Below are 27,470 nucleotides of genomic sequence, written 5' to 3' on the forward strand. Positions count from 1 at the left end.
AGTATTCTTCCAAATGAAACTTCTAAAACAATTTTTTGAAGATTGTAAGCTCTCTAGTGAAAGCATTACCTGGATAATACCACTCAAAATATTTTTTTTGTAGTGAATAAAAGTTGTCCAAACATTTCCTTCTCAAAAAGAAAATCAGAGTTTCTTCCACGTCCCTTCCCTTCCTAGTGCCAAACCCTAAAAAGCAAACCTTGAAGGCATTTGTACTGTCATCCTAAGTCAAAGTACAAGTGACATAAATATGAAAACTAGCAGTACTATTTCACCACAACACAAAAAAAAAAAAAATTAAATGGAAATATAATAAACCAAAACACTAGCCTCTTCAGGATGTATATATATTTTTAACAACTTTTTTTTTGTTAGAAAGTCCACATAATTTAATTATTTGTATTTTTATAACAACTCATAGAATTCCAGTCAAAGGTAGGTTCTGGACAAGTTTTAGTCTCAAGACATGATAATTACCAGTATACTAATTATACAGTGATTTGCCTGGTAAATAAATTAGAATATATTTTGAAAGTATATACATACATACATACATACATACATACATACATATATATATATATATATATATATATATATATTATGTATATATATAATATTTATATATATATATATATGTATATATATATATATACATATATATATATACATATATACACACATATATATATATATACACAACTAAGAAACACACATACACACCACTGCCACCCCAATTTGACAGAATCTCTAATCTGAGTGACTTTTGGAAATGCAGGTTGGCAAACATGGAGTTAAACCTTAATTGATGTCTTCCAACATCCCTTATGACCCATTGCTGCTGAAAGGGAGAAGAGTGGTGTTTGACAGAGTAAGTAAATTCTTCCCTCTGACACTATAGATTACTTTGAGCCTGAGATGCATAAAGTAGAGCACAAGTGATCTAATATAGACAAGATTTTAAAATGACAAATTTCCTCTCAGCAGTGTTTCTATCTAATGGTTTACAATGTTAGCATTAAGATATGGGAGAAGATCCCAGTGTAGCAGAATTTTAGGGCAGTTTGTCAATTCTCGACACAAAGCCAAATCAAACATATGTGTATGTTTTTATTTTTGTCCTTGGACCTGCTCTGTTATCATCTCCTCCATGGTTCAGCGCCTCTCTCTGTAAGCAATATACAAATTTAGAAAATGCTTTTCGGATCAAATATTTCAAAACAGCAGAAGTTCAAATGTTTGTCTCATAAAATTTGAGTTTTCAGATTGGACATGCTGGTTTAATTCCAGAGAGCATTATGTGTATAAACACCTTGTTTCCTCATATTCAGAATTTCTACATCTCTTTTTTTGTCATTTGTTGCACTCGGAGCAACACCAGGAATTCTGGAGGCCAAATAGGAACCCAAATATAAATAGTATTATTGAAAAAAGATTCAAAAGATTTTACTAGACTGGGCAAGCAAACCAGAGAATTTCTGTAATTTTAGCCAGCAACTCTGGTTTGTGCAACCATCTTGTTTTAGAAGCATTTCAGCACCATCAAAAGCTTTTGTTGGCTGATTATAATGGGTATGTGGAAGAGTGTGCAATCCTATGCAGTTAATGCTTTCTGAGGATATTAGCAACTGTAGCAATTTTTTAAATATTGAAAGGAACAAACAAGAAAGGTATCATAATAATATAACTTTAAAACCAGTATATTTTTCTCGAAGAAAGGCTACAAAGTGTGAAAGAGGTCATTTTAACTTGGAGCATAGACATTAAACAATTTTTTGCAAGAGTCATAATTCACATTTGGCCTATGGCCAAAGCAGTGAACTTTATCACCCAGTCTTGGCATGTGCAGATAGATGGTCCCTTCTGTCTCTTTTGCCAGTTATTGCTCATGTTGCCAGGAAATCTTAATCATACTGCTTGGAAGTGGCTGCTGGCCCATCCCCCTGCTGCCAAGCTATTCCACTGAGTAAGGAGTCCAACTCAGCTTCGGCAAACAGATTCTTAGCTCCATCTAACATGGGAAAAAAGGTCACTGTGCTAAGGCCACTCAAGGGGACCATATGGTGGTAGGACTTACATCATCACTATTGCACTGCTGTTGATGCAACCCTATTAATAACCCTGAAGTTCACACATACTTGGCATAACTAGGTTTTCTAAAAGGAAATGTGTAATATGAACCTAGAGTGAACCACAAAACAAGAAAAGAAAAATGCTGTCTTTAATAATGAGTCATAGAATGGTTTGAGTTGGAAGGGAGCTTAAAGATCATCTAGTTCCAACTCTCCTGCCATGGTCAGGGATGGCCCTCATAGGTCAGGCTGCTCAGGGCCCCATCCAGCCTGGTCTTGAACTCTTCCAGGGATCAGGCATCCTCAACTAGGCAACCTCTTCCAGTGGCTCACCACCCTCTGAGTAAAGAATTTATTCCTACTATCTAATGTAAAAGTATCCTCTTTCAGTTTAAAACCACTGCTCCTTGTTCTGTCACTATCTGCCCATAAAAAAAAGGTTCTCTCCCTCCATTTTATAAGTCTTCTTAAGGTACTGAAAGGCTGCAATGAAGTCTCCCTGGTGCTCTCTCCAGGTTAAACAACCCCCAACTCTCTCAGCCTGTCTTCATAGGAGAGGTGCTCCAGCCCTCTGATCACCTTTGTGACCTCTGGACCCACTTTAGCAGGTCCACATCTTCCCTGTGCTGAGGTTGATGCAGTATGCTTTTATTGATACTTATTTTCCATTGAAACTATGTATTTGTATTTAAAACTAATTCTAGCTTTCTCTAGTTTGAGAAAAAGGAAGACAATCAGTTAAGCAGTTCGATTGCAGTGCCACATTACCAAGAACGGTTCTGTATGTTCAGGATTTTCTAGTGCCATATGCAAGCACTGTTCAGGCAGCAATAGTCAGAAGAATGTAATGCTCAAGTCATACAAGTTGTAATCCATTGGTGAATTTAAGCTCCTCATTAAGATGTTCAGTTACTTGCTTTGGTAGAAATACTGAAAGTTGTTTTGTGCATGGGTAGCTCCTTTGTCAGTTAGGCTCTTGTTATTGTCTCTTTTCATGGAAAAGCAAAGGGCCTTCTGTTAGTTAAACTATAATTATATTTGGCATCCTGTAGTGAAAATTTATGTCTGAAATTATATTCATAGATTTTTCCATGTGACAAAGGGAAAAATAACTGGTTTAGATCATAGAAATTTAGGTAGAATTCTAAGACTCTTGGGAGCAGTGCAAATCTTAAACACAGCCAATCAGAAAATGGGAGCAAATAGTTTTGCAGAACTTTTCCTGAGACTATCACAACACAGATCATTAGTGTAACTGGTATCTGAACTTTCAAATTCCATGACCTCTTGGACCATTAGTTTTGTATGTCACAAAATTTAGTTCCTGAATGCCTGTTTAAGTGATCTAGAAGTGATGTGAATTTAAACTTCAGAGGTGATCAATAAGTCCATTGAAGTAAATAAGAAATACTAATGGTTTTCAGACTTGTTTCTATGGGCTCACTTTAGTTCTCTATCTCTACAGTTTAAATCGCTTTTGAATTTTCTATGCTTTTTGTGTTTCTAATAGTTTTTCCTATAGCTTCAGGTAGAAATTATTATTTTGGTAGTTTTTTGGATCTGATAGGGTATACCACACACACTGCATTTTGTTGAGGAATTTTATATAGACTTTGATATTTATTTGTTATACCAAACATCTCTTGCGTCTGTAATCCATTTGGGGAATGAAGAAAACATAACAGCTATTCAGATTTTTGCATAGTCCATTCCTATGGTCTGTGTGTAATACTAAGGTGATGATAACACTGCAGTACTTAAAACAGCAGAATTGGATGACAGCTAAGATGTTACCTTCTCTTTTGGGCAAAAAAAGTGCAGCTCAACTGCCAGCTGTGAGACTGTCAAGTAAGAAGTGCTAGTTCAACAGCATGCATTTTCATGTCAGCTACTATGTAACTCTGCTCTGCACAAGGAAGTGGAATAATGGAAAATATTCCCACCTACTTTTATGTTTACAGGAGAAGAATCAAAATAAATAAGAGCTTAAGTATTTTTTCACATGCTTGTAGAAAGAATCATCTTGGCTCAGTTTCAGGGATGTTATTTTTAGGTGCTTATTTGTCATTCTGGGATTCTGCTTTTAGATAATGAACCTTTGCCAAAAATGCCAAACTTCTTTCCTGCTATATAAATGTACAAGAAAACCATGGCACTTCAGAAACCCTCTGTGTTTTTTTTAAGAATAACCCTGTGTGTGTTTTAAATTTGGTGTTGTCTTTGCTTGGTAATGCACTCCATCTTATTCTACATAATTAAGTATAAAATAAGAACCTACAATATATATTTTTGTACATAACTTGATCAAAAATATTTACAAACACTCATCTAAATTGATTTACCTGCTGCAATCTAATTCCTGTAAGTTCTGATTTTGTAATGTGATTTCTTTTACTGTGTAGGTGGATACAATGATACAGAAAAAGAAATTGAAGCAGTTGTTTATTTTCTGGATACACATGAATGAGTAGGACTTTTACACAGTGATTGTTCTTTTAGAGAACAGCTCTTTCATAGGTAATTGCTTGTGCTACAATTATGTACCAGACACTCATCCCTGAGGAGGCTTTGCACTCCTGAGAATTGTGCTGTTCTATGCTGCAGTTCCTGCTAAAACAAGAACAAGCGAGCTCCAAGGTAGAAGGATGTCCAGGTAAAATAGAAGCAATGCTCATGGAAAGCTGTCTCCACCTGACAGCACTAAAAGGCCTCTTATGCAGCACTAAAAGCTTTGCTCCCTTCCTTAGTGTGAGGTGATGCCTTACTGTCATTTGCATCTGCTATTGTGGCAAATGAATCTGCCTCACTGAGACGTGAAATAAGGAAAATTACTCCCTGAGGTTACACAGAGAACAAGCAGAGCTTTGCTGACAAGTCAAATGGTTACAGAAATAAGGCAAGGTTTTGAGAACTGAGAATTATGTTATGTTCTGGCCAAGGTTGGTGTGGCTGAGGTTGGATAGGAGAAGGATACCAAGGGAGTGAAAGATGTAGAAATACTCATTCATGCAAATGGACAGCTGGAATTGGAATTGGACTGATCTAAAAGTGACAAGAGATGAGGGTCTTAGTTCAACATAATGGAATACCAGGGTCTTTAGCCTTGTCACTACCCACTGTAGCAGATCTAGTTAGGCTGTGGGGAACCTCTGGAAGAAAATACAGTAGATTTTTTTTGCATTTTTAGAAATAAACCTCTCCGCTTCTGGAATCAGTCTCTTGCCTCAGCATACTATGAGTTGGGCATATCTGCTAGTGCCAATATGACATGTGACCTGTTGTTTGTGGCCCACAAGTAAGGTTTTAAACTGCAGAAGCAATGAGCAAACAAGTGAAGTCCATGATACAGGAGTCCTAGGTCATGAGGGGAAAGGGGATGGAGAGAGTGAAGGGACCGACCTTGCTACAAATGGTGCCACAGGTCGTGGGGGTGGGAGAATGTGAGCTGCATGAGGCAGGACCTGTGACTGTGAAAGAACAGGGGGACAGTGACTTCCTCTCTGTGCCTTGTGTATCTCTGGGGAACTAAACTTTGACCACACAGTGGAATCTGAATAGATCGGAGCAAAGATGATGGGAGAAGCCTCAAACCAAAGTCAGTGCTCTTATTTTAGGTTCTCTCAAAAATACAGAATTGGTCAACTTTTCTAAATAGCTTTCTAAGGTTCGGTGACTGTGAAGGATGTGCAGGCTTTGCCTGGTAAACCAAGCCAAGTTATGGCATTAATTGAAGTTTCTCACAGTGTTTTAATTCAGGGATTTTACATTGTTCAAAGTTAAACCCAAGGGCAAATTTAATGTGCAGGATCAAAGAAAGGTGGTCCTGCCTCCTGTAGATTGAAATCACTATGCCTATTGCATATAAAGAATTTATGTAGCAAATAGTTTCTAAAACTGTTAATATAAATTAACAAAAATACAAAACACAGCTGCTGTAAGGGGTCATACTTCTCTGAATGTGCATATCTTGCTTTATTTCTAGCCAAGGAGAAAACTTCATTTATCCCCTCCAGACTTAGAGTATTAGAAATGCAGTTAGATAAGAAGGAAAACTAATGCTTGCTTTGTATACATCAATACTGAAGTCAAACATGGCATTGTCTTTGTCAATCACATTGGAGAGGTTTTAAGAAATGCAGTTGTTTGATGTCCTGTCTTGCTCAACAGTCACACAGATACTGACAGAATGTGTAACGTCACAAATGTGTAGGAAATACTTGTATAACCATGCCAGTGATAAAGACCCTTCACAGTACTGCTCAACAAAACCTACTGCAGATGGATCTCTTTCACTCAAAGATATTCATCCACTTGAGATGAAAGGCAGTCTGCATAAGGCAACTCAGCAAATGAAAGCTTAAACACTGTCAGGTAGCTGGGAATTTTCATTCATAGTAGGAGACTAAATCTGTCACACAGAATAATTCCAGCCCAAGAAGATTATAGCATTATCAGTTCAGTGAATATTTTCAAATTAATACATTTTAAAATTAGCTTCATCAGAAGTTTTGTTAAAGGTCAGATTACCTTAATTTTGTAGCCTCAACATGTATGGGTTCCCCCTGGGAAATATTTGTGGTAATTATAAGCAACTACATTTTCCAATAAATACAGACAGCTATAAATGCTACATTTTAGAGAACATAGCACCCAGACCCAACATCCTAATGACCAGTCTACACTATTCAATTTTTATAGCATAAACATTTTTTAAAAGTTCATTAACAGTATTTATATTTAATAGTATATTACCTTTTTTCTTTCCTTCATATGTATTTGCTGAGATGATGATACAAGAAAGCAATAAAAACGAAAGCCGCAAACTTCTCATTTTTTGTTTCTTTGAATGAGAGTACTGCTAAATTCTGCCAAGAGATGGGAAAAGGAAAGAATTAGCAAAGCTTTGCAAGAAATTCTTTGCCCATTAATCATTAACCTTGATTTCGTCTTTCCCCTGCTCCGGTTTTTCCTTTTATGGAAGGGAAATTGGAATTTGCCTATTTCCAACCTCTTCATTTTTATTTTATGCCACATGTGGCAGAAATAATTTGGAGCTGTATCCTCTTACCTTGCTCAACAGTACTCAGCTCTGAACACAGACTTGAGGGCATTTGTCCTCTGAAATACTGCTAAAGGCCAGGGTAACCAGCTTGAATTCAGCTGGTCGACAGCTCAGTCTGAACACATTGCAAAATAAGGGCAAGAGCTGCAGGTTCATCTAAATATTTCATTACCATAGGCAAATCCCAGCAAGGCAATCATCAAAATTTTATATATATTAAACACTTCTCTTATTTCAGTGATTCAATCAGTACCAGATTTTGGATAATCACAAAGTCTTTCCTTTCAAATCAAGTGAACAATTTTTAACACATAAGACATTAACTAATACAGCAATAATTAACCAATATATCTCCACTTCCAATAAAAGAATCATAAGAAACTGTAGGTTCTAAATGTAGGAGTCATTTCAGAGGAAAGGTTTCTACTAAATTAGTAGGTTTAAATAGTAAAATAGCATGGTTTATACTGGAAATCAGAGCAGAATTTTAATTACAGCACTGTGTGCATGTATGCAACAAGTAGGTACATACTGCAAAGCGTGAGAGGACAAAAATTGCTCTTGGATAGGCAGCAGGGATCACACCCAGCTGGATCTCCCACATGAGCAGGACACCATGCTGGCCTCTCCCGTGGTAGCATCAGTCTGCAGCATCACAGATTTGCCTCAACCAGTCAATGGTGTTGAGAATGCTCTGGCTCATTTTAAAGGAACAAAGTGCCAGCTAGGACACAGCCATGGCAGCACAGGCCTTGGCATGGGCTGCAAATCCACCTGCATTTCCATGGGTCACTGGATTGCCAGTTTATGTGGGGTAATGCTGCAAATCCCCATGGCTACCTGCACACCTGAGCTAAGGCATAATTACCCAGATAGGTGTATCATACCTCACTCACATGCTTTGGCACCATTGTGGAATTTTCCTTCGAAATCGGCACAGGAAACTTTCTCCCACACTCTGAATCATTAAGAAGCTCTCATGCACAGGAATGGGTGATAGTGTGAATCCTTTGCTAAACTTAGTTTATTACAGATTTGCTATTAGTAATAGCAAATGGAGACAAATTTTTAAGAATTCTAGTTCTGTGTCAAATTAAATGACTGAAACAGAGCTTATAAAGTTGAAAAAAGTATCTTTTGAGCATTCAGTGAACCCCAGCTTCTTTATGAAGCCTCTTATGTTAATTACTAAATCTAGAATACAATAAATTATAGCCATACCATCCCAGCCTGAGGAATTTTAATTTTTTCTGTTGTTTTTGTAATCAACTATTTTAAACTGTCCCAGATAAAAGAGTTTCCTCTTTTTTTAAGACTATATCTTGCATGACCGATATGCTATAGCAGAACTGACAAGTTAGGAAAAAAAAAAGTATTCTCAGCATGCTGTCTTGCTTGATGCATTGTTCAGGCATATGAGAGCATGCTTTGTGGGGAGGGGTCCATACTGCTGGATGCTGCATGAAGGCAGGAGAAAAGTGCAGATCACTTTCTTTCCTTGCTCATTCCAAGCAGCTGTGAGTCCAGGATACAGCAGACAGCTGGAAAACCCTCAAGCAGTCTCTAAGGTCAGAACACTCACTGCAGCTGGCAGTGATCTTAGCACAGTAACATCTGAAGCACTGTCAAGACTGATTGATTATGTGTGTGTGAAAGTATACTGGAAAAGAAGACATACAGAAAAGGGGGTGATAGGATCAAAATTACTCTTGATAAATGAAAAATACTGATCACAGCAGTATTTTTAATGAGCAAGAAAAGGAGACAGAAGATAGAACTTGGACAAGAATTTAGGCTATTGATGCTGGACAGGAAATGCTGTATTTTAGTGAAGTTAAAACTGGTGGAAATTACTAGCATAATTTAACACAGCCTTGCAGTGAACTTAGAATAATGTTGGCTGAAAATTATGTGAAGACGACAGGTCTGACTGACAGGTTGAATGGTGACACTAGGCACAGTAATCAAGAAAGTAGAGAGTATTTCAAGGAGAAAGATTGCAAGTTTCACTTTCTGCAGACAGGAATTGTTCTGGAACCAGGTGGTAGATCTGTCAGGGACAGAACTGGCTGTTGGATATTTGTGGAGATTGCCTGAAAATAAAATGTGTAGGGATCAATGTTTGGATTTACTTCTCACTACGGAACCCATGTAGGAAGCCAGGATGACATTATGAGCATTTTATGAAGGATTGCTTAAACTAGTAAAAGGAAAACTGGGAAAAAAAGATGGAGGAACCTTCCTTCCTGTGGCAGGTTTTACTTCATGTGGCAATTCTGTATCAGTTATTGCTGGTATTTATTAGTCTTTCCAGTATTCACAGAATGTCAGCACTAATGATGAGAACACTAAGCACTGTTGTGGGAATAATTGTACAGCATTTGAATGAGAGGTTTCACAGTGCATGTTGAGGATGAGTTTATGTAGCACTGAATTGCCTGCTATGGCACATTAGTCTGCAGAGAGCAGATGTGATTGTGTTCCAGAGGAAGGAGCTGCTGCCGATGGCCTTGACAGCATTGTCACACAATGTGTTTTCAGAGCGTGCGTTTGGGTTTCCTTTTCTTCTCCATTTGATTTACAGGAGTAATTCCAATTACCTTTATTATCTGCTCAAAGAGAAAAGAATGGGTCTTCTGCAAATGTAATGATCATTAGAGGTAGGAAACTCCTGGTAAATAATTTTCCTGTGAATCCAAATATTGAAATTATAACCTTTGCCATTTTCAACATGTTTATCTGGTCACTTGGTAACTACTTTGCTTGATATGCTCTTAGATGGGTTAATTGTCATTGGTATTGTTATTGCATGTATAATATTCTATGAATATATAACCTAAATTATTTTAGGAATTAGTTACCCTAATGCAAAATGCATAACAAGAAAGAGTCTGGCACATTATGAGGATAGAAAAAGTGGAGCCAGGTATTTACCAGAAGCAACTGTGCAATTACTCATGAAACAGTGGTGAAACTCGAAACCCCTGAGACACTCCCAGTGTTTTGCCAGAGCCTTATGAACTGTAAGGCTGCTCTGCTGCAGTCCTGCACCACTGGCAGTGACAAAATGTACAACACAGGTACCAGGAAATCAGGGAACAGACATCTCAGGGACTGTAAAGAAGGCTGGGAGGCTGATGTAGGAAAATGACACCTGTAATATGCAAGCTGTACTGCGTCCTGATGTTACTTTCAAGAATGAGTGGCAAGTTTAGGATTGGATATGTTTGCTACTCATGCTCTGGATAAGGAAAGTGGATAATTTGGTATTTGCAAAAATCTTGATTCTTAAAAAATGTCTGAATTTGTTTAAATTTAAGGTTTAAATATGGTTATGGTTAAATATGTTAATCTTAAAATTTAAAGGATCCATTAAAAAAAAAAATCTGTAGATACAATCTCTCTCTTCCGTAACACCCAGCATTTGTAATTACTTCATTTTCTGCATTGAAATCACTCATACCTACTGCAGTGATCTGGATTCCAAAGTTAGAAATAGATATTCCAAACTGCTGTCTGTGAAACAGACAGAACACCTTCCATATTGCATGGAGGCTGCTGCTTTGCCAACTTCACGTGAAATAGAATCTTTTCTTAAACACACAATGGTCAACCCAAATTTGTAGCTTATGTCAATGTGTTTATATGTAGTCTGCCTGCACTGTAAGGGGGCTTGATAACCTTCTCTCTTCTGCAGAGCTGCTGCTTGTACAACATATACCCAGGAGGTAGACTCTCAATCACAGTCCCCATCTGCTTCCTGGCTAATGTTCCAGCTACAGTTAGACCTCTTGCACATATTCACATCTAAAATAAAATTGATGGTTCACTATTGGAAGCAGCGTGTGACTAATGATGCATTGTACCAGGCAAGTTTTTGCTTGAATATATCTTTCTAATCAAGTTAAAGAAAAGAACACAGAGCAGAAATTTGTCAGGCATACAGTCCTGCTTTTTTTCTGAAACCACACTGTTCATCAAGATGCTTTTCAATCACCTGAAGACCTGTTATATTGTAGTACAAGATGTTCTTTCAGGTTTGGAAAAGATTTTATGAGCCAGAACTTCAGCTAGCATAAATTGGCTTCTGTGCAGCTCTAATGATTTTCACCAGCTGAGGATCCGCCCTGTGTTCCTATAATAACCCTAGCATCTGAAAAAAGATTCATGTGGTGGTTATGCTAATACATCTGAGGTTATAGAGCAAGAAAATTTTTATGAGGTTGAATTTTTAATGCACTTTTTAAATCCAAAATTTATTCTGCCTGTTTGATCTTTTCTAGGATTTTTTAATATCAAATAACTCTGAAGAGACATTTTTAGATGGACTTTTGTGTGTAGATTCATAGTCTATGTCAAACATACAGCAGCTGCACATGAGTCTGAAACTTCCTTTACAGCAGTAGCTATTGAGCCATCAGACTTTCCAGTACTGAATTCAAAACTAAATAATTGATCAGCAAACTTTGCTTTGTGATATAAAAGAAAACCACTAATTTGCATGAGCATAGTGTTGTAAAATATGAATTTCTCATACAAGATGCATTTCATAATCCATATCCCCTGATAAGGTAGTCTTTCTCCATGACTCATCACCCAGAATATGATCTGACTTTCCTTGGAAGCACATTTGGGACTAGGAATGGAATTCTTGCAGTTTCAAGTTTTCCCACAAGTCTAGAAGATTTTGTATTTTTGTGCCTTTCAATAATTTTTGCAATGTGATGCACTGAGTAATTCTTATTATAAACAGCTGTAAACAAAGAAGAGAACCCAAATACAATTGCCAAGCATAAATATAATTGTATAATAAGTGGGTCATCTACATCTACTTCAAACTTTAAAAAAAGGCACTTTTTGTTTACTTCAATTTTCATGGAGTGCTTTTCATAGCAAAGCATTACTTGTTTAATTGCCTTAGAAGAATGCTGTTTCTTCTGGGTCTGTCTGTCTTTCTCATGTATACTCTGTGTTCATGTGGGGCATGTCTCTGAAAGCTTGACGGATCAGAAAAGCACAGAATTGATGAACTAAATAAAAAGGAGGACAAATCCCAATACACCTGGACTGCCCATGCTCTTCCATTATGTGTAGAATATTAGGTGTTTGCATATCACCCCTGCCTTAAAACAGGTGAGGAGCTGGCCTACTCCCTGCCTCCCATTACAATTAGTTCTGTTCTTCAGCAGACAGGACTAAATTTCTGCATGATAATGCACTACTGGAAGGGGTAGTGCAGCTGCAGACCTTTTATCCACCTGGATTCTGTCTTGTTTTGGATATTTGCCGTTAATCAGTATCCTGTCTCAGGGATGACCTGTAAATGTTTGGATTGAATTTTTTGTTGTTAAAGCAGCTTTTACACAGAGCTGTAACACATAGGAAATTTCCCCCAGATCAGCACTGGGGTGTCAATAGATGTAACTGTGAAGAGCAGATGTGCTTTTTGGAAACCTCAGTGTGCCTGCCCAGGGCATTTCCCTTCACTGGTCTGTGTAAGAAACAGCCAAACACGTGCAACAAAGCTCCTTGGAAGACTGAGATCCAGCCCAGCCTCCTTCCACGCTGAGGACTGAGCTTTATGGTTTTAAGAAAAACCAACACAAGAGCAATGCCTTTTGAAGCTGCCTTGCTTGTTCACCTCCTCACATCAAACAGAAGCATATCTGAAACAGATGAATGCAGAGAAAAACCAATAGTGCTCTCTCCCTTGCTTTTGAGCTACTGTATTTAGGAGGGAGAATTTGTAACAACAAATAGAAATAGACTTGTTTCAGTTATTGATTGATGGCTCTTATGGATAAAGAAGCAGCAAGAACAAGACAACCAGGGCTTCTTGTAGGTAACATATTTGAAGAGGATACACATGAAGGCACTTATACAAAAGGCAAAGAACCATGCCAAAGTAAAGAAACTTGAAAGACACTAAACATTCAAAGGCTGATTGATGATGTCTCTTAGAACTTAACATGCTCACAGGAGCAAAACCCAGATCTCTGTGTAGCTGCTGCCATTAAAATTGAGTTTTCATGAAAAGGGAAGAACAACCAGACAAGAAAGCCAAAGGAGAAGAATAGGATTAATATAGAGAGAGTAGATGAGGGGGCAGCAGACTGTTTGAGGTGGTTAATTATCAACCCTAAATGTTTTGTTTGTTTCAGGACCTGACACAGCTCTTGCTAGTCCTAGCAGAACTTAGATGCTGGGTTGGATAGACCCTTTAATCTGATGTATTGTGGGAGTTCCTCATTACTAAAAGATTAGAGGAGATTATGAGAGAGAAAATTGGCTTAGTTGAGGGATGAAGAAGACTTAAATACTTTAAGCATCAGTTAGGATAAACATGCATTTAAAATCTTCTCCAAACTTTCTGAAAATCTGGTCTGAGAAAACTGCCTGAAAATGTTACAGATTGGTAAAAGAATTGTGGACTTTGTTCACAAAAATAGAAATGAATGTAGCCTACTAGAAAGAATTGAAATCATTGTTTCTGCGTTAGTTCCAGAACTTTGTTCCAAATCTTTGATGTCTGGATAGACCATAGGATAATTGATTAAATACATTGGTATTCTAAAATCCATAATTGTTGAAATTATTCAGAGCAACAAATCAGTCAGTATTAGGTTTCAAGTGACTGTGACAATGAGTTCAAACAATTTCTTGGTAGTGTCCTGTAAATACTGATGTTCCACAACTGAAATGGGAAGAGCTACTAAACACTCTATTTAGCACAGATGTTTCCTGTTATAACAAATCAGTAAAATTTCAGTGTTCAGCGGGCCTTTAACACCCACCCTCCATCTGTGGTATTCATTTTTAGCATTGTGGAATAGGCAAAAAAACCAGGCATATAATTAAAAAGAAACCCCATCAGGGTGTTTTCTCTAGCTCCATTTTCTTTTTTTTTCCTAGATGTGTTCCTTCATTTGTGTGTGGAAACATTTCATGGGTGGCAACATGGGTAAGACAAAGCTAGTTCTCCACCTGGGAGTCTCACCTATTGCAGCCAAGTGCACTCAAACAAGCCCTGGAGCACATGCTGCATCCATGAGTGCTAATTGAGAAAGGCTGATTACGTCAGTTGGGTAAGAATAATATTCTTTGCCAAATGACCAGTTTGTGCTTGTGGCTTTTAAGTAGCTGTGGTTCACCAAAGTGCTTGAGAAGTGCCTTTACTTTGAAGAGGAAGTTAAGAGAACGCTGGAGGCAAGCAGTGCTGAGGGACCGGATGAGCACTGTGGGAGTAACAAAGTCAGTAACCCAGAGAGTTGTCACAGGTCCACTCAAATAAAATGATGGTAAATCTTATCTTTGAGTAACTTGCTTGGGAGAAAAAAGGAGAAGGAAGCAAGCATTAAAGTGACTCTGACCATAACATGCATTGCAAAAACCTTCAAATTTACAGTGTATACCAACTTCTCAAGTTTCTTTCATGTATGTTTATTCCAGGTTGAATGTTCCAAAACCTTAATATGTGACATGTTATTTGTTGAATAACCTGTGAGACAGAGCACAGGTGTCAGTCTAGAGAATTTTCAGGTTAACTCCTAGGTTTGTGGTGACTGGGGAATAGGTAAGGAGTCTAAAATGTATTTACTATGGAGAAGAGCAGTGCCATTGCAAGGGCCTCATCCATGGGATGCAAACCTTGCTAAGTCCACACTGCCTGTGGCACACAGACCTGTACCTCCTTATCTGTGTGTGTTCCTTTACTCTGCACTGTGGCATGAAATCCAGGGCAGCCACCACTGCCTGCACTATCCTCACACCACCCTTAGGAAAAGCATAGAGACAGGCAGCTGGCCTTTCCATGGAGATTTAATAGCTCCATATCCTACTGTGTATTCCTTGGTTTTCTGTGTTCTAGCTTCAAAATTATAGCTTCAAAATTATTAGTAATTTCTTTTTAATTCCAAATTCCATTTGTCATCTTACATTGAAATTTCCTGCACAGAAACAATTCAAACTATTGGATAGAAATCTTTCTTGTCATATTCCCCCCCAGATGGTCCAATCTGCTCTGCAGTTCATGCCTGACAGCTAGTTAATCTGGCAGTGTAGGAACACACATTTAAAAATGCAGGTTCTGGCATCAGCCTCAGGCAAGCACCTCAACTATGTTCTGTACCCTGAAATTGAGGAATTCTGTCTCTGTTCTCTTTAAAGGTGTCAAGAGTGTGTTTTCCAGATGTAAGAAGATAACTCTGAAATTGAGGTGTAACTAGGAATGTTTGTGTTGTTGCAGAACACTAACAATGTTTTCATACTTACACCACTGACTTAGGGCCATTTCCTGAAAGTGACTGAGAAAAGCAAACCCATTCATGGTAGCTCTGAATTTGTTACTCATGGACTTTCATCTCCTCTAGAAAACAAGAGAAGGAAGTAAAAAGACTGATTGTTGCACTAAACAAAATGTATTTGAAACTTTGGCAAAGCATTAGATAAATGCTTTATGCGATATATTTGTTAGGTCAAATTTTGCTCTCTATCTGGTTAAACCATCTTTGTACAAAATTTATAAAATATTACTGAATTGCATTTAAATGTTTCTTATCATGGACTCTGGGAAGTCTTACAAAAACTGGAATAGAAGGCAGAATATATTCTGGAGGGTTTTGTCTTAGTGGCACATTATAGGAATCTCTTTCTTGGTATAACTAAAATGAAACTTTCCCAGCTTTCCCAGCTTTCTAAAAATCTTCTTACCTTTACTAATTCCCACATAGGAATACAAAATTTATTATAAATACAGCAATTTCCCTTTGATCCAGAAAATACAACAAATATGCACCTTTGCTCAGCATCATGAATCTTAGGTCAGAAACATATTTAGAAAGTAATTTGTGACTAAAAAAGTAGGATTCTTTTGTTTATTTACTACAGGACCATTTTAATCCTCTTAATTTTTTTAGATAAAGTAATTTTGTTTCTGGAAACTACATGTTGTATTGAAAAATGTGAAATGTGTCTTCCAGTCTGTTTGTTCCAAATTAGTGAAATTACTGTGTGAGATTCTACAAAAGTTATTGCACTTTAAATACATAAGTTTTTATTAATGCAGAAGAGATAAACCCAATTTTTCCATTTGCTCTGAAATGACAGTCTGTAAATGCCAGCAAACAAATTTTGCAAAATGCTACCTCTGTTTTTGCCTGTTCATTCTGTATGGTATTTGTCAAGAGATAATGCAAAAATTCATATAAGTAATTTACTCAAACTTTAAGGCTGAGTAGTACATTTAATATCACATTTTCCATTCCTCTTTGATGCAGAAATAAAAAAAATCAAGAAATGAGGATGAGATTGTATTTTTATAGGTCATCTATAATGTAAATTCTGAAATGGGTGCAGAACTTTTCCATAATTCTTTTTAGCAAAAAAAAGTCTGCTTGAATGCTTTTACAACTGTCCCTAGGGTTCCCAGTGAGGTGATGATAATTTTTGTTATGAATTAATCTTAGAAAATTTCACAGTAGCAAAAACTGTGAACATTTAAAGAAATAATGCAACTTTAAGAACAGTTCTGAAATATTTCAACTAGCATAACCTAAGGGCTGGCTTTCAAAGAAGCTGTATATTCCTGATTTTAATTGTCTTCTAATTCATCTCCTCTGGAAAGAATCAATTCCAAAGGAAGGAGAGGTTCCCCAGGTAGTTTTTACAAGAATCACTCATTAAGAGGAGCTTTAAGGTCATGCATAAGCATAAATCACAGAATCATAATACAGTCTGGGTTGGAAGGGCCCTTAAAGACCATCTTGTTGCACCCCCTGCCATGGTGGGTGTAGGGGGTTCCACCAGACCAGGTGGCTCAGAGCCCCATCCAGCCTGGCCTTGAGCACTTCCAGGGATGGGGCAGCCACAGCTTCTCTGGGCAACCTGTGCCAATGCCCAGCCACCGTCATGGCAGAGAATTTCTTCCTAATGTCTAATTTAAATCCTCCCTCTTTCAGTTTGAAGCCATTGCCCCTTGTCCTACCACTCCAGGCCCTTGAGCCTTGCAAAGTCCCTCTCCAGCTCTTTAGGAGCCCCTTTAGGCACTGGAAGGTGCTGTAAGGTCTCCCTGAAGCCTTTTCCTCTCCAGGCTGAACAGCCCAGCTCTCCCAGCCTGTCCTCACAGCAGAGGTGCTCCAGCCCTCTGATCATACTTGGGACCATCCTGTGGACTTGCTCCAGCAGGTCTGCATCCTTGTTTTGCTGGGAGCCTCAGAGCTGGATGCAAGTCTCTGACAAGAGCAGAGAGGGAGAATCCCCTCCCTTGACCTGCTGGTCCTACTTCTTTTGGTGCAGCCCAGGATATGATTGTCTTTCTGAGCTGCAAACACCCAGCTCATGTCCAGCCTCTCATCCACCAACACCTCCAAGTCCTTCTCCCCAGAGCTGCCCTCACTCCTCTCTCTGCCCAGCCTGTATTTGTGCTTCAATTTCCCCAGCCCAGGTGCAGGACCTTGCACTTGGCCTTGTGGAACTTTGTGAAGTTCATGCAGACCAACCTCTCAGGCCTGTCAGGGTCCCTCTGGATGCCAATCCTTCCTTCCATTTTTTTCTATTAGACTTAGGCAGGTTGGTCTAAGCCAAAGAACTGATGTATTTTCCAGATTATTTTTGCTTGAGCTATAGGTTCTTGATATTCTTTTTCACTTTCTCAAGGCTTTGTTTCATGCATTGTAATACACATTCCCTTTGAGAAGAACAAAATACATAATACAATTAAGTTCTTACTTGGAATTACAAGGAAAGTGTATAATTCTTCAGATTTCATAGCAAGGGGTATCTGGGCTGTATCACTGGCAAATCACTTCAGCTGTAGTCATTAGAGAGCCATTAGTACTGCTGTGGAGCATATCACATATAGCCAGCCTTCATCAGGAATTATGACAGCCCAAGGAAGACAGGTTTTGACATACCATATTTTGCTTGTATTATATTTTGAGCCATGTATCCCTGTATTTTGCTGACAGATTGTCAGGGAAGTGATTAGTCTGGATTACATGGCGATGATTTCATTTTATAAAACAAAACAAAAAAAGCAAGCAAAGAGGAATTGCTTTTGGCAGAAGATGATCCCATTACTTAGAAGAAAAAATTACTTGATGTTAAATTAAATGCTTATCAAAATGAATGCAACAGAACATGACAACAAATAATAGATGATAACTAGTTAATAACTCTGAAATAAGGATTTAGACAATATTTTCTCTTCATTCAGTGCTAAATCAAAGCCATGTAAGCAATGTTACATTGAACACTTGGCTTCATAGAAATAGATACTGGTAATGCACTACAGGGCCCAGCTACTACAGATGTGACAAAAGCTGGCAGTGTACAATGTTGGCAGTATCATAATGTATAAAATATCTGTGTATACCATAATTTCTGGAAGGAAGTGCTTCCCTGCAAGGCTGCTTATTTTCACTGAGGCCTTTGAATAGGAGTGGTGCTATTCTGTTAAGGAAGTTGGTTTGGCATTTTGTCCAGGGAAATTGGGTGCATTGAGACTAATGGGTGCAGAGAAGGAAACCTCCCAAAAACCTGACTTTTAAAGAGTTGACCCTGTGTCCCAAGGACTGAAGGCAATATGCAGCTGGAGAATTGTGCTGGAATGCCATAGGTGCAGCGGTGCTCCAATGCTCATTCCTCCTGGGAAGGCAGTTGATACCTGACTGCACCTCAGGACTGCAGAGCTCTGATCGCCTTCTTTCCAAGCAGCAGCAAAATGCCATTATGATTGTCTTCGGCAGCAGGCTGATTTATGAGGAGAAAAACATATAGTCCCAGAAGAAGGTAAATAAAGTTTCTTAAAAATATGGGCTGCCAAAAGAGGAACTACTAAAATACATATAAGCCATAAATCTATTAAAAGTGCGTGTACTGCAGTGGTTAGTATAGTGCCTTCTGGAAAATAGGGTTAATTTTTCCATTTCTTTCAAGACTTGTGCTGTTTTGAGTGACAAAAGCTCAGATCTATGGCAAATGGAACATTTCAGAAGTGAGTATGTTCTTTTCCCTGGGCAGGCACTCTCGGTCACTTGAAGGAACACTGGCCCTGCTCCTTTGGTGATGACAAATCAGATGGCATTTAAAAGTATTCCTAATCTATACTTCTACTGCAGACCTGCTAGGGAGTTGTTATGGTATGCTTTTCTAGATTACAGTGGCATAACATTCTTAAGTAAAGGCAACATAAACATCACATCTTTTAACTTCAACTGCTAACTTGAAACCAAAAAGCATCCTTTGAGAACAGTTCTTGGACTTTGTTCAGTCAACCTTTGAAGAAAGAGAATGTGCCTTTTGTATAAATCAGGACCAGACTAAACACATGGGGCAATTTGCTCACTGCATTTGAAGTTAAAATTTGACATAACAAAGGATATTACAAGAAACTGTGGTGAAGTTTAAAAAGATCAGTACTGAGCTAAGTTTATTGCCAGTACTGTTCTTGCAGATCAAGGCTATGCTAATGTGGTCTAGGGTTACTTTAATATTTTGCAGTCTCTCATTCCCTTGGTGCATGTTTTAAGCAAGCATATCACTCACTTTTATAATAAAATAACTTGATAAAACCTTCTGCTTTGTGCTGGTCTCCTGAGGTAAAAAGTCATAGATATGTTAAGTCTCACATTATTTGTTCCATCTTCATTATATTTGATGAAAAATATATATATCTTGGTAATATAACAGACAGTACTTCCTCAGTAACTGGATTGCTGTAAGGGAGGGCATTTTTCATCTGAATAATGAAATTGTATCCTAGTTATTTCTCTGGTCTTCTTTGTAAGGCACATGTAGGAGATTGACAACACTAACTACTATTGCACAGCATGATGGAAAACTTTGAAAAGGACTTTTGTCTTTAGGGATGGATGAGTGGAATCTTTACAGTCTTCCTGAAAGATGTACTGTGCAGCTTTTTATTCTCTGTGCAGGAAGAGGTGTGTGTATGTTCTAAATATAATTATGGGTCAGAGTGTAAATGTTAGGTTGTGTGAAGTCCATGACTGAAAGCAGACTATCAATTATGTCAGTGGGAGGTTACTGCCAAGATCAAAAGTAGATTATAGGCCTGGCTAAGGCTGTATTCACACAGCTTTGCTGGTGCATCAATGTCGATGTGCCATCCTAGCAAAGAGCATGGCACTCCTGTGGAGGCAGCATATTCTGGTTGGCTGTGAGTGAAAGGTGCTCCCTGGAAAAGAAATGCTGTCCATATGACTGCCTCTCTGCACCCAGCTTTTCCTGATGCAAATAGCCATGTGTCAGTTTGGTCCATGTTCATGTCTGAAGCACTCACAGCTCTGATGGGTGATCAGAGAAGCCTGGCCTTCAGCAGATGAACCGAGAGGGATGAGCCATGCCCTTGCCCTGCTCCATGGTGAAGGGGTTGAATAATCATAAGATTCTCTGTGTAACATGGGACAGGGATAGAAACAATTATTCACCTGGGACAACCATTTGTAATTCTAGGGCATCCAAATTCCCAGGGAGTCATCAAATTAAAATTAAAAAGGACCCTTTTCTTTTGATTCTTTGTTTTGGTAAGGAAGCAGAAGAAGCAGAAAAATCAACTCCTAGAAGAAACCTAATTTGGTCTAAAACCATTAGATGGAAAGTTCTTGATTTTCCTCATAGATATAAGACAAAATTATTAGTTTTAAAAAATCAAGGCTTTTCAATGTACAAGCTATATTTAAATTACTCAATTTTCTTCACTTTGGCCTTACTAACTCATGGGGTTTATAACTAAGGGATTGCAAAGCACTGAATGTAAAAATATTGAGACATGATGAATGCAGAATCTTTGTTACACAAAGAAGTAGAAAGTATTGATCAAAAAAATGCTCTGAGGCAAACCAATTAGAGACCCACTGACAGCAAAATGACCTGCTCATCCATTTTTCAAATGAAATTTAAAACCTAGGTCCACGTTTTTTGTGGCCATTTTAAACTCTTGAGCATTTTTACTGGAGTCTGAATGCTGTTCATTTTGGGCTCCTGGCCAAACTCCAAACTGAGTAATTATTCTGCTGCTTTCCTAGATTACAGCAGTAGCTTCATTAGGAACAAATGCATTCATAGTTTGCTGACCTAAACTGCTCTTATATTGCTATGCACTATTAACTGTTGCTACATTTCCAGCCGAGGCTGGCTGCATTTCCATGATTAAATGGCCTCTGGACAAAGCATGTATATCTTTAGCTTGTTTCAAAGGCTGTGGGACAAAAGATGCTGTATATATAAATGCTATCAAAGAAATAATTTTAGACCCAGAACATGCAGGTCTTGAAGTGTGTTCACTGAACAGGGGGAACTACTGGCATTCAGTGAAGTAGCTGGATGAAAGACAGAGACTATCTGGGGACAGAGGGTGTTTGCTTATGGGCTGGAAAGCTCATGGCCACTGATAATCATGAAAAAGGCAGTTTCATCGAGAAGCATTGCAAAATTACAGAACAAAATGGGAAGCAAAGGGAGAGTGGAGATTTACTAAAACCAGAGGCTCAGTGCTTTCTGGATATGTGTTTCTGGATAATGAGGTTAGCTAGCAAGATGCATGTTGGATTTTTTTCAGAAGTAAAAGTGATTAAATTGTTAAGAAGTCCAATAAGATATTCCAGACATTCTATTCATGGTTTCTTAAGGCTCTATATTTTGTTCTAGTTATGTTCTAGCTTCTTTTAAAAGGGTCCACACTGGCTGAAAGGTGAGGGAAACCCTGAAACAGTGTGAGATATGAGCAGGATGTTTTTACTGTCTTTATTTTCCTACTGTGCTGTTTAGCTACAGCATCACCCTTGCTTTCCAGTGCTATCATTGTTGTACAGCACCTGAATTAGTTGCCTAAAGTCGTTTTAACTACCAATTTAGTGGGAGATGCTCAACTGCACAGCTGTTCCTAAAAAAACCCAGAATAGTCTAAACACAAACAGCTAACTGCAAATGTTGTTTATGGGAAACTGTTCCAGCTGTGGGAGAATCACATGGCAAGAAAGCTCTCTAATCCACAGGACGGATACAGTGGCTGCAAGGAACAGATTTGAACCCCAAGGTCTTGGCTTTCATTAACCTTTGTCTCTGTGCTGTGAAGCAGAAACACTGTGTGATCCTTCCATATAGCCTGGAACCAGACTACACTGTAGGGCTGGGCAATTTTCTTTCTGTAGATGAGTTCAACAAGTACAAAGCAGAACTGTGCTCCCATTCTCCTAAGTGTAAGTGGGTTCTTTCACTAGGTAGCAGATTCAAAGTCAGGAAAAATCACAAATTTATTTCCAGCACAAAAGCTATTACTAAAAGATACTTTTATTGTCTTAGAAGTCAGAGCCTTGAAATAAAGGTGCTATATTAGGTGTGCTCTATGCAGTGTGCTATATTCAGGTGTTCATGGTAGACTAGAGTATGACTATTCAGTATCACCTAGTTGTTGTGTGACTGGTACCAGAACTCTAAATCCCTACATGTATCCTTTCCTAACAGTGAAACATTTATACCAGAAGTGTTCAGTTCATTAGGTAACTGAAATGATTGCAATCATGCTTCAGTACTTTACTAGGATTTATTCTTAGACTTCTTCTTTCTTCTTTCTTGTTTGGATGTATTAGTGCTATTTCTTTTTTATTTTCTCTCTTATGAACTGTACTGAAAGGATAGTGTTCTTTACAGATAGGAAAGTATCCATTCCCTCCAAAACATCAACATTTGTCATCAAGGAAAAGAACAAAAACTAGTTACTGTCGTGCACATCACCAATCAAAGCAACTTCTGACCATTGTAGATGGTCTCCTAATCTCTCTCAAATGAAGAAAAAGTGCATTTAGAGAAACTGAAGCATCTTTGAACAGTCTGCTATGAGTCAAACGGGTTTGTTTTGCAACAGATTTTATTTGCTATGAATAATTTGATGAGCCTTATTTAATTGGCAGACACAACAATAACCACTCATATCACATTTCCCATAGGCTTCAAATAATGTTTGAGCCCTTTTGCACAGTTAAATGGTTACTAGTTTTCTTCTTTCAACATCTGTTTTAGTCAGCCTTGCCAAGTATCTATTCATTGCTGTTTTAACAAGATGTTAAATATTTAGAATTACGGAACAGCTTTACAATTGTGTGTGAACATCTTTTAACTGTCTCACTTTGGATTTTGTAACTTTGTATATCATTTGCAGAACTTTAGGACAAAACACAGACATCTATTAATAAAAGAAAAAGGGAAACACAGCAAGTACATAATTAACAGTTTCAGCAGAATTACAGATTCTCACTTAGATTTCAGTAAAATATAGACATCTAAAGCACTTAGGAAAATCAGCATTTTTAAAAATCTGACTAGAAACAATCCACAGCTTTCTCCTGCTTTGCAATAATAGTCCAATGCACTGATGTTAATTATATTGGAAAACCTAGTAAAACCCAAGTAAACTGTACACATCTGCATGTCACTGTTCTGATGCGGTGGATAATGGAAACCAACACTGCAATATTTGAGTCACAGGATGAATCAGTTCTTTTTGACTTGAAGGACCAGCACTGGACATTGAGAATAAGAGTAGATTTCTAAACTTCTCATACAAACAAATTAGTCTTTTCACTAATATTCTCAGTCATAAGCAACAAGAGATCTTATGTTAATTCCAGTCCTTCATTCTAACCCCTCCGTATAAAAGCAGCTTAAAACAGAATTCAGACCACAATGTACTTCTCATTGTATACAAAAAACATGTGCTTACCCAACTTGGCCTTACTTGATGATATGTCCCAGTTTGGCATAAACTATTTTATAAAATGAAAATTGAAAATAGATGTTAATGACGACTCTCTCCTTAGAAACAGGGGATAGGTTATATCACAAGCCAAGAATTCTCAATTTTATACCCTCTTCCACAGAAGGCACAGCTCTGTCACATATTTGAATGGCTGTTTTTATTTCAAAATTGGCATGTTTTTCAAAATATTGCTAAATAAGATCATTGTGTACCACATTCTTGTGCCAAAATATACAAAATGTACTATATCAGTCACATCTGTAGCTAGGCATCCAGGACAGGACTCAGAACTGGCTTTTTTAAACTGTAAATAACAAGCTTCTATTATGACCTAAATGCTATTCTCTCTGTGAGACAACCATAACATTTATTTACCCAAACTCAGCAGAATGGCTTCCCTTAAATTATAGCAAACTGTCAGAGACAGAAGAGACAGAGAAGATTTAGGCCCAGATCATAGGCATTTTTAAATCCAAGGCTGATCTGTCATTCCCTAAGAGAGACCAGTATTTTGCCTGTAATGAGCAGTTACTCTGAAGGTGGCTTTGTGGCTGAGTGAAAGAATAAGGAATTGTGTGTGAAGGAGACCAGATTTCCTGCTATGACCAAGGATACATAAGCTGGTGTGTAAAAAAAGAATGTGCAAAATAGTCTTCCATATACTGGATCTTATACTAGAACACAGGTCCATGTAATTTGATATGAATTTTGAAGGAAATAAGATTCAAAACGAAGCCCTAACATGGGATTTAATTGATCAAATACACAGTAAAATACAAAACTACTGTTCAAGGAAAAGGTTTGTGTGACACCCAGAAGCAGTTACTGGGCTTGTTATCTTACCATTAGTTGTGACTGAGGATATGATAAGTTTATTTTGCAGGAGTTCATGATGGAATACCCTGAAAAACAGAATTTTGTGGAAGGAAATAATCTTGGGTTTCAGACAGAAAGGTTTTAACTCATTAGTTTTCTTGCCTTCTTCAAGGATACAGTATCACAGCTGCGGCTGGTGTGAGTGATACAAGGCACGTAATGCCCGTGCTTGTGGAAATAGAAGATATTACTATGTCTTAGTAATAATCGCAGAGCAGTAGAAAGAGCATGCAATGGATAAAAATCCATCTTTGGATAGGAGAGTGGGATTATTAAAAAATTGCATGTTTCCTAAAGGATATGTGAGTGAGCTCTTGTTTATCACTGTCTCTAACTACACAGGATTGCAGTATCAATTTTAAAGCAATAGCAGTATCAATTTTCAAAGAAACAATTGCTTATGAAACCAAAACTGAAGGTAAAGAAATTGCAGAATAATACAACTATGCCCTAGGACAGCTATCTATTTAAGATTATAGAGGAGCTAAAGGATCAGTCAAGCACAATGCAGACAAACTTAATAATCTCAAGTTTACATAAGTACATATTGCATGTGTTAAGAACATGTTCACAGTAAAACTGAGTTAGAGGATTTTAAGAATTCTGGCTGCTTGCATCTTGAAAAAAATCACTTGAGCAGCTGTGTCAGTGAGTTGGAGAACTGAACCCTGCAGAGGGTTTGAGGGGAAAAGAGGCTTAGCTAAAGAGTTTCTGAAGAATATATTTCCTAGCCTAGTGAAATAATACGGAAATTATACTTGTCAAAAGTCAAGGACAGTGATCTTGTGTGCTTTCCTGGGAGAATTTGTGTTTTGGGTTAGATGAGGGAATCCAGGGGTGTTTAACCACAGTTTTGGAGATTTTGCTCCAGTACACAATACTTACCTCGCTGAACTGCAAGCCTGACTTTCCACATCTCTTACAATTTCCCTTCTGTTAGGAGCCCAGTCTTTGTATGTTTGCAGAGCAGAATGTACTGAAGTCTCAACCTCTGAGACACTTTAGACCCACAGCTCTAGGAAAGACAATATTCAGAGCAGTGGTGAAGGAAATAAAAGCAGGACAAAATACAGTGATAAGAGGCTGAACAGAAGTGTTAAACTTCCCTCTGTAGTTTGTGGGGAAATTGCAGGCCACTCTACTCTGCAGACACAACTCTACCTCTCCAGACTTCATAAAGAGGCAAGAAAATCAGGCTTAGAGTTTAATTTGCATCCCTTCATTTTACTCCCCCACTACACTGCCCTCGTGTGGTCTTAGTTCCAGCACAGAAACTGTGCTGGAATCACAAAATAATTTCCCTTGAGGTTTTGGAGAAGTGTGAAGCAGTCACATCATGATGTGGACCTGATTCAGGATGTTTTAACCAATCCTGCCGTTCTGGACTAAAATCGCATGGTGCAGACGTGACTCTGTTGTTATTTCATTAGGACAACAGTTCCTAATCTGATTGTCAGCCCCTGTGCTCTAAGAGCACTATGATCTAAATGCCAGTTTCTTACCTATTTATTCTCTGAGCTTATGTCTCCTGGTTCTGTTGTGTGGCTTATGTGAAATGAGTGGGTGGTTTCAGACCTGTGCTCAGGAGATAGGTGGTTATATAATGAAAATCAGTATCTCCAAGCAAATGGCATAATTAGCACTATCAGATCTCTGGAACAGAGAGGGGAAGGCTTTGGGGATAGAGGCACTGCACCACTTTCTCTCAGATATGACTCCTGCACTCAAATCACCAGTTAAGTTAAAACTCCCCCTAACTATAGAATGTGCTGGATGTGTTTCACTGATCTCTAGAAGAGTCTTGTCTCTAATGCACGAGTCCTTTCCAGCTCTGAATTGTCTGGAAGCATAAAGGAAATGTGGCAGAAGGTGACTGTTCATGGTGGCAGTGCCATCCCAGAGCAATCCTGCGCTCCCTCCCACCCCAGCAGTGTTTGAGCAAGGTCTGACTGGAGCCCGCTGGAGCCTGGTCATGGCTCTCTGTAGGATTGCAGGCTGTTTTTCTCTCTTAAAAAGACAGGATTGCCTGGCTCTCACAGTCCCCTCTTCTTTCTGCCTTGTGCTCTTGGCTGGATTGCACCCAAGTGCTGCAGAAGGAAGATCCATGTTTTCCAGGGATCGAGGCTCACACTGCCTGCGGTATAGGCAAATGTAACTCTGATACAGCAGCAATGTGCTGTCTCATGCTGAATTGTGACCTAAATACTTCTACACTAGTGATTTGCTGGACAGAGTTTTGCTTTAGCTGCTGCCTTAACTAATGCTAAAATGCAGCATGGAGAGGGCACTCAGCCAGAGTCCTGCATTCTCTTCCTGGCTTGGCCACACTCATGCTCCTTCTGATTTGCTGGCTGTCACACAGGCATAGTAATACTGAAATTCCCTTGTAATGTGCTTATATAGCTACAACCACTAGGTACAGATTAATTATTATTATTATTATTACTGTAGAATTTGGGAGCCAAATTTTGACCTTTTCTTGCACTCATATGTCATCAAATTGCCATAAGCCTGTCTGAAGAAATAATTTACCCAGCAGGCTGTAGTAGAGCAAGGAGTGCAAAAAAATGCTCACATCACAGATCCAATTGAAGGCTGTTGTCCTGCTATCAAAACAGAACAGAAGAGATCTAAACAATAGCAGGTCTTGGGAACCACTTCCCACAATCCCTTCTAGGAGAAGTGAACT

At 38.3% G+C, this 27,470-nt stretch overlaps 2 protein-coding genes across 4 annotated transcripts in view; one reads left to right on the forward strand and one right to left on the reverse strand.

The window, feature by feature from the left end:
* The window catches only part of LIPC (lipase C, hepatic type), a 71,776-nt gene extending 47,817 nt beyond the window's left edge, over nt 1–23,959 (reverse strand). The window contains exons 1-2 of one of the 3 annotated variants that reach the window (XM_053955255.1): nt 23,870–23,959; nt 6,825–6,937 (exon numbers count right to left, since the gene is read on the reverse strand). In XM_053955255.1, the coding sequence (XP_053811230.1) occupies nt 6,825–6,903 (79 nt within the window). In that variant the 5' untranslated portion in view covers nt 6,904–6,937; nt 23,870–23,959. Of the gene's footprint in view, nt 1–6,824; nt 6,938–15,405; nt 15,494–23,869 lie in introns of those variants that run through there. The other 2 variants (XM_053955258.1, XM_053955256.1) reach the window with 2 other exon arrangements.
* ALDH1A2 (aldehyde dehydrogenase 1 family member A2) overlaps nt 1–27,470 on the forward strand; it is a 186,125-nt gene that overhangs the window by 41,290 nt on the left and 117,365 nt on the right. The gene's annotated exons all lie outside the window — the stretch shown is intronic.

This window comes from Vidua chalybeata, chromosome 13 (assembly GCF_026979565.1).
Source record: "Vidua chalybeata isolate OUT-0048 chromosome 13, bVidCha1 merged haplotype, whole genome shotgun sequence".
Lineage (NCBI taxonomy): Eukaryota > Metazoa > Chordata > Aves > Passeriformes > Viduidae > Vidua > Vidua chalybeata.